This window comes from Diadema antillarum, unplaced genomic scaffold (genome assembly GCF_040938485.1).
Source record: "Diadema antillarum isolate AM-2024a unplaced genomic scaffold, OU_Dant_1.0 scf00000093, whole genome shotgun sequence".
Classification (NCBI taxonomy): Eukaryota; Metazoa; Echinodermata; class Echinoidea; order Diadematoida; family Diadematidae; genus Diadema; species Diadema antillarum.
In genome coordinates, this window is record NW_027270982.1 from 2,781,488 (window position 1) to 2,789,064 (window position 7,577).

The 7,577-nt window shown below is 38.7% G+C and overlaps 1 protein-coding gene across 1 annotated transcript; it reads left to right on the forward strand.

Moving 5' to 3' along the window:
* Window positions 1–519: 519 nt before the first annotated feature.
* On the forward strand, window positions 520–6,732 carry LOC139718332 (nuclear transport factor 2-like). Its single transcript, XM_071629811.1, has 4 exons — window positions 520–671; window positions 2,439–2,510; window positions 4,212–4,307; window positions 5,896–6,732. The coding sequence occupies exons 1-4, from the start codon at window positions 585–587 to the stop codon at window positions 6,004–6,006; spliced, it is 366 nt and encodes a 121-aa protein (XP_071485912.1). The 5' UTR covers window positions 520–584; the 3' UTR covers window positions 6,007–6,732.
* Window positions 6,733–7,577: the final 845 nt, after the last annotated feature.

Genomic DNA, 7,577 nt, shown 5'->3' on the forward strand with positions numbered 1-7,577 from the left:
TCCGTTTGACGTCCTGCATCCAAGTTCCTATGTAAATCGCTTGTGAAACCAAGTAATTGTTGTTCACATGACATGTTCTTACGGCGGAAGCCATATTGCAGGGGAAAAATGATGTTATTTTCGTCCCCGTGCTTCATAATTTTGCTGGCTAAAACGTGCTCCATTAGTTTACAGCTTGTGTATGCTTCACAATACATTGTAGGCTCATAATAGTTGTACCCTGACACTAGTCGACAAAAACTGGTTTTTTACTTGCATTTCACTGCTTCCGTGTGCGTTCACACAGGAGAAAGAGCTCGAGAGTTTAGTTAGGATCGTGTGTAGAATGTCAGCGAAGGTTCTACGAAAATAGATCTTACACCCTGAATTTTTTTTTCGGTGTCTACGTCTGTGTAAAAGTGCGTGTAAGGTTCAAAGCGCGCGCACGCGATTGCAACACACAACACACACACAGAGTAAAACACATTACTGTACATGCTGCATGCTGTGTTCAGTTTCATCTCGTAAAGGTACCCTCCGTGTACGGTCCTGCGGCGGCGGAGCGACGTTCAAAATCTTCAACTTTGTAACCGAAGTTTCCGAACATGGATCCAAGAGCTATTGCCACTCAATTTGTTCAGCACTATTACAACACATTTGACTCAAATAGGGCCAACTTGAAAACCCTTTATGTAAGTATGTTGATACTTTTTGAGTTGATTGTGGTGAAACTATTCGGACGTTTACATACCATCAAAATACACACATGTGGGACTAAGAGAATTCGGCGTGGTGCTGCTGTTTCATAGCTGCTACCACCGCACCGACGACCGGCAGCTGAGCTGGTTCAGGACGGTCGGGGTCGGTCAGTCTGGCCTGTACTGGCCCGGTGATCAAGAGCTTGTAGTACAGGCCTAACCCACAGCAGAATTGTCAGACCATACATACATGGATCAGATTCAGAGCTCGTGAGTGTAGTGTAGTGGCCAGTGAGTGTAGGAAACAATGACGTTTCTACGCTGATCTCTTCCATCTAGTCCAGATTGTTGTTGTTGTTTTTATTTTTATCGACGTCCACAAACAAACAATGGCAATGCCAAGCAATACAGTATACAGTGTAAATTTAACAAGTTAGAAAGTAACTTTATCTAATTAACATTGTCAATGACAACGTCATGAAGGCATTGACTCGTATGACACCCTAGGTAGTAGGGACGAATTTGCATATTGCCATTATTGGCACAACTCCTACTACTAACTAGTTAAGTACAAGTAATTTTAACGTTAGGTCTAAATCCAGTAGTAGTTTGCCAAATAAATGGATAGAAAACATAATGTACTCTCATTGCAAAATCAACAAATATAGTATTCAGAAATAAATAACAGTTTGAAATATAAAACCATGGACATGGTCTTGCCTCTTTGCTAAATCATCAAAAAGTCTGTTGCATCTTTGTATCAACATCAACTTTATGTTACCGTAATGTCATCATGATCGGATGTACCGTATTTTGGTAAACTCGGCCTAGTACACATGTATTCGGCCCTTTGTAATAGGGGCCGAGTTTACTCATCAGGCCGAGTTATATCACCAATATGGTACCCTATTTAAATGGCTAAAGTGACACAAATACTTTCAGGGTTCTATTAACTGAATTAGAAAAATTACTGTTGAGTGCCAATGGTCATTTTTGGGTGCTATAGTGGAATAAAAGGTTTTGATACTGACATCAGTAAACACAGCTACAGCTAGGCTATCAAATAAATTCCTAAAATTTCATCAGTGTTTTACTTTTAGTTCTTGGTTTCTCTCTGTCAATCATATCGAGTCTAGTGATGTGAGTAATACATGTATGTATTTTGATCACTGACATTATATAGGCCTACTATTTACTGGTATAATAAAAGTAAAAAGCCTTTAGAAGTCACAATTTTGAATGTATGGATGACAAGAAATTATAATCTCTTTCTTCATTATGACAAGTTCAGATGGCTGTATCAGATACGTTCCAGTCTTTCGCTGCCAGGTATGTGAATGACATTCATTCGAGACAGACGCAACCTCTAAGTCAGTGGCAGAGTCTCTTGCGACACGAGAGATGGTTACTTCTCCTGGTCATCACCCTGCACTAATTAGATCATAGATAACCGCATGGTGTTAATTGACATTGCAATCCCATTATGTACATAACAACAATACAGTCTTACCTGTATAACAGATCTATTCATCAAGAAGGCAAACACATATCGTTACAAGAATTCACAACAGAATCTCATGCAAGGTATCTGTGAATTGTGTTGATGTTTCCACAGTGCAGTCATCTCTAAATGCATATATTATATGATGTTTGTCTCTCTTGTGTGTTTTGTGTGTATAGAATGTTTGGCTTTTATCATTTCTTCTTCTTTTTTTTTCTCTCTCTCTCTCTTTCCCCACTCTCTTTCTTATGCATATTTAGACACCAGACAGTAGGTTGTCATTTGAGGGACAAGAATTTGTAGGGCCTGACGCAATTGTAAGCAAGCTTGAGGTAAGAGAAAACGTGTTGAGTGTGCCTTGAAGGTGAAATCATTGTGATCTTTTCAAAATGCTGAACTGCAAAGATTTACTCAGTATTCATGTTGCCATTCATGTAATATGGCAGAGCTCGACACTAACGGTGGCCCGGTGGCCTGGGGCCACCAAAAACGCACGTCGGGCCACCAAAATTTCAGAAATGAAGAATTCGGTGGCCTGATCGGGCCACAAAAAAAGGTCGGATCTTTGCCTTTGGGCCACCAAAAATAAAAGTTAGTGTGGAGACCTGAATACATCTTGTATGGTAATAGTAATAGTAATGGTAATGGTAATGGTTTATTTAAAAATTCATTTTGAGCCATGGAGATGGCTGAATTGCAGAATTTTGTACATTTTCATTTGATAATAACATACATAATTATACACTCATTCTTCGATTAAAATGTAAAACTACACAATCATTATAAAAAAAAAATGAAACCTGATGACAAAAAATTCAAAATTAATCAAATACACTTGCACATACACAATGAAAGAGCTGCAATAGAAAATTAAACATAATCTTCATTTCTCGATCATATTGTGACGCAGTGATTGAAATTTGGTGAGGAATAAAGGAGAAAAACAGGTTTTCATCTTTTGATATACATGTAATGTATAACAATGGCTCAAGGACAACAGTCTGATTTGGCACAAATTGTTGCTGATTTCCCGAGATCCATTTTGTGCACAAAAATTTTGTGAATTTATGAAAAGATTTTCTCAAAACATTGATTTTTATACAGTGGCCGAAATTCGAATGTCTGTGGAAATGCATTTCAACATCCCAGTTTTGATTCCAGGGAGAAAAATTTGTCTCAGCATTATGGGGAGTGGAAATGCAGACATTTTCATAGACCTCTAGCATATTGTGTTGTTCACAAGTTTGTCCAACCGAACTACTGCCCTCTAGTGATGGCTCTGTTTCAAAAATTCCTTGCCTAATTGTAGCACTCAGAAAGTGTATTCTTGAGAGGAAATAGAATTACACTTGCGCCACTGCCATGGCCTCACATATCTTGTCTACTGTAGGTCCATCCTCTTTTTCTTAATGGATTTAATTCGAAATGTGATAGAGGAGCATTGTGACAAAGTCTAGAGCTTTTGGGGGCAGTGCTCAGAGTTCTGACATTTGCAGGCAAAGAGGTGACTGAACTTTGTACGGTTCACTTAAATGTAGAGTCAACAATTGACATTGTTGAATGGGTTTTTGTGGAAATTTTGCATACAGGCATAATGTGTGTAGACAAATACACCTGTAGGTTTTGGTTGCCCTGCAGTTTGATCAGATTGAAATATTCCATACAAACTTTTTGTACATTGTAAGAATTCCCGGGAATGCATTAAGTTGGATGTTATTCAGTGGATTTCATTCAAACTTGTAACAGAGATGAATGGTCGATCATACTAGGTTCCCATAGTGTGTTTACTGCTACTGCTTGTTAACATGTGTGTTTTGCAGCTCTACAAACCTTTCTAGGTTTGCTCAAACTTTCACTGATTCATTTACATATTCATGACTTGACATAGGAAATGTGATGTGAGGGTTTACTTTTCGTTTTTCTGTAATAAGGTACGGCAATGTCCTGAAAAAGCCCTGCATGAAGAGCTGTTGTCGTGATTGCTCTTACAATCCTTTTGTGTCTGCTACCTCCCTTTCTGCTTTTATATTCAGAGTCTGCCATTCAAAGCAGTTCAACATGTTATCACAACAGTGGATTCCCATGTATCTGGACAGTCCCTCCTTGTGTCTGTTCTCGGCCAATTGAAGGTGAGACCATTTGCAAATATGCAAAGTGTTTTGCTTCATTTTTTTTTTAAAGTCTTGCACCTTTTTCTGATATTGTGAAACTGTACTTAGTCTCTAATAAGCGACAAGGCCACCTTTGGTGAATTAAGCTTGCCAAAACAAATAGGTGAAAGAAAAAAAATCAGTGGGAATGATTACAACAACAGTAGTTGCGTTCAGACGACAAGCCTTAACCTCGAGGATAAGCTTGTAGTTAGGGACTGTGTAGACGCACTCGTAGTTAAGCTAACCTCGAGGTTAGCTTGATGTTAAGAGCCATGAAATATCTCATGGTTAGCTCTTTAACCACGAACCGTTGGGGGTCCCACTTGTAGTTAAGCACCGTGTGGACACAAAAATCAAACCACTCAAAGGGGCAGGAGCTTACCCTCGAGGTTAAGATTCGTCGTGTGGACGCAGGTCGTAGTTACAGGTAGGGGGCAAGAGCTTAACCTTGAGGTTAGGACCTGTCGTCTGAACGTAGCTAGTGATGATAACTATAATTATATTTGTGACGATAATGATAATGTATCCTACATGGAACCTTGTCTCAGTTATGTTGATGTGTTCCATCATGCTTTTTGCCTCCTCCAAAATTTGATTGGAAATGAAGGAAACTGCGTGTTGTGTACTGTTAAACAAGGAATGTTGCATTCATTTTGAATTTCGCGAGAGCCAAGATCAATGCTGCACACTGGCACTGGTCTGACGGCCCCTGACCAGTAAAAATCACTGTCGGACCAGTAACTTTTTCAGGAATGGACCTGTAAAACATGGAAAAACTGAGTACCTACTGGTCAGACCTGTCGGACCAGTAGAAAAAATGGGTTAGTGTGCAGCCCTGGTGCCCAAGATTTGCGAAATTAAAATGCATGCAAAAGTTCTTGATAACACTACACTGTATATGCATTGAATGTTAGAGGCAACTCACGAAAATTTCATGCCACGTAAAAGGCCGTTGGCTCTAATACGCAAAAATTTCATGCTGCGAAAACATTGTGTTTTACAGTAATTGTTTTAAAAGCCAGAGGGCAGTGACTCCTTGTAAGAGAAAGTAATATGTCTGGGATACCAACAGAGGTCAGGGTTTGGTTTTACAAACAGTGATTGCTTCAGTATTCAATGAAATTTGATAGTGATGTAAAACAATGACGGAAAAGTTTGTTGCAGTGGTCCCTAACCTTGACATGTTTTACCAGGGGCAAAGGTCAATCTCAAATTTGTATTTAATCCTTTGATCACTACAAAGTGTACCTCAGCGAGTGTACAGAGAATTCCTTTTCTTAGCCTAGGCTCAAAAAATTGGTACCGGCTTGGGGAAACAAAGACCAGTAAAACACATTGGTATGCAAGTGCTTTTCCTATATGTGCACAAAATGTCACTGCAAAAAGGCTCATTATTTTCTTTACAAGCCCATAAAAGGACTAACTTTTTCCAACTGCATAGTAATAGCTGCAGCAATAGCTGCATCAATGACTTGTTTTAAGATGTTTGTGTATCTATGACACAAAGGAGGAGAGTCACTTTAACTGTGTATTCCTTGTACTTCTTTTCCTATTTTCTGCCCAGACGGATGATGATCCACCACACAGTTTCTTCCAGACATTTGTCCTGGTGCAAAGTGGCGAAACGCTGGTGGTACTGAATGACATTTTCAGGCTAGTGATTCACAATGTATAAAGCTGCCCCATTCTGCTCTGCTGTATGTGTAAAACTTTTATGTACATTGTGATATATCGGTTAAGTTTCATTTTTTCCAGCTCTCACTAAATATCTGGATATAAATGTGTCATCAGCTACTGCAAGTTTGGTTGAATTGGGAAATGGACAGTATCTGCAGTATTTCCACTGATTTGAATGTCAGCCATTGATTTGGCATTGTAACAAATACACAGCTCAGTAGATTACACTTTACTCAGTCCACACAGGACAAACAACACATGCACGCAAAATGAAGTTATAGCCCAGAAGTGGACTGGTTTTGAAGTGTCCTATGTCTAAGTCATCAGCACATTGCAAGACTTCTCTTTATGTGCATTTCCTTTTGTTGGAATTGAAAAGAAAGCAAGTCATATGTGCATTTCAGTGCTTCAGACATATATATATTGAATGGCATGAGAAGAAATTATCCCCTGCTCAACATTATACATGGTAATGATGAAAATGTATCTAATCTGTTGGATCGACATTTACAGTTTATTATACATTTATACAACCTGTGTGATGAAGAAAAATATTATGAAAATTCCCGATTATCAAAATGATCTCGAGTCTGAGGAAATGGCATACACTCTATTCTATACTCCCATTTTACTTTTGATCGCTATTTTCCTGCCTTACATATTTACAAGTTATTTTAGTTGTGCTACACAGTCAAATATTCACTAATTGCACCTCCCCCCCCCCCCCACACACAAAATGTTGAAAGGAAAAACCTAACAAGCATAATAATCTGAAGCACAGGTTAGTCCCAAATCAAGTGGTTGTAATCTATAGCAGGATTTAGAGCTTTTTCTGCATGTTTGTTTTGTATAGATTTTGAATGGCCTTTGTTAATATTCCTTTGAAAAAAAGAGGAAGAAGAAAAAGAAAAAAAAAAGGACTGCTACCAATTCTATCATTGTAATGTGTTTAATATTGCACTTCATTACTGCTAAAAGCAAGCATGCAAGGGTTATATAAAATATTAAAAGTCAGTGCATCATGGATGGGTGGACATGTTAGCAAGATTATAGGCTGTTTACAGGAACTTTTCTTTTGTGTTTGGTAAGATAGGGACACTGAATGAGGTATTGCACCCTGTCACTGATTTAACACCATGTTGAAACCATATAATTTCTCAACTGCTTGATGATGTCACACCAGTACACTGTACGCATGGTAATGAACAAGAGTCTCGCTACTTGCGATACATTTGATCCTGCTGTACAGTGAATGAGTACTTGAAGCACATGCATACCATGGTCTTGCAACTCTTTATTTGTGTCAGTGGAATGTATAAAGGGAATTTCTACTATATTGCTGCACTTTTATTGGACATCTGTTACATGTCGCCTGTAGTGTATGATGCAGACTTTCATTGAGGGCTGTTTAAAAAGCTGTTTGAAATTGTAATGCATTTTTATGAAGAGAGTGCATTTGAGAGCTGTTTACAAAATCAAACAGCTCTCAAATGAAGAGATAGTGTACAGAAATCGGCTGAACGCCTCAGAAGCCTCAGATGGAAGCAAAGAAGTGTGGACATTTCCGGC

What these genes read in the sequence shown, in the direction of transcription:
- LOC139718332 (XM_071629811.1), top strand. Translation starts at nt 585, where the DNA reads ATGGATCCAAGAGCTATTGCCACTCAATTTGTTCAGCACTATTACAAC. An exon ending in CAATTGTAAGCAAGCTTGAG is followed by an intron (nt 2,511 to 4,211) that starts GTAAGAGAAAAC and finishes TTTTATATTCAG; the next exon opens with AGTCTGCCATTCAAAGCAGT. An exon ending in CTGTTCTCGGCCAATTGAAG is followed by an intron (nt 4,308 to 5,895) that starts GTGAGACCATTT and finishes TTTTCTGCCCAG; the next exon opens with ACGGATGATGATCCACCACA.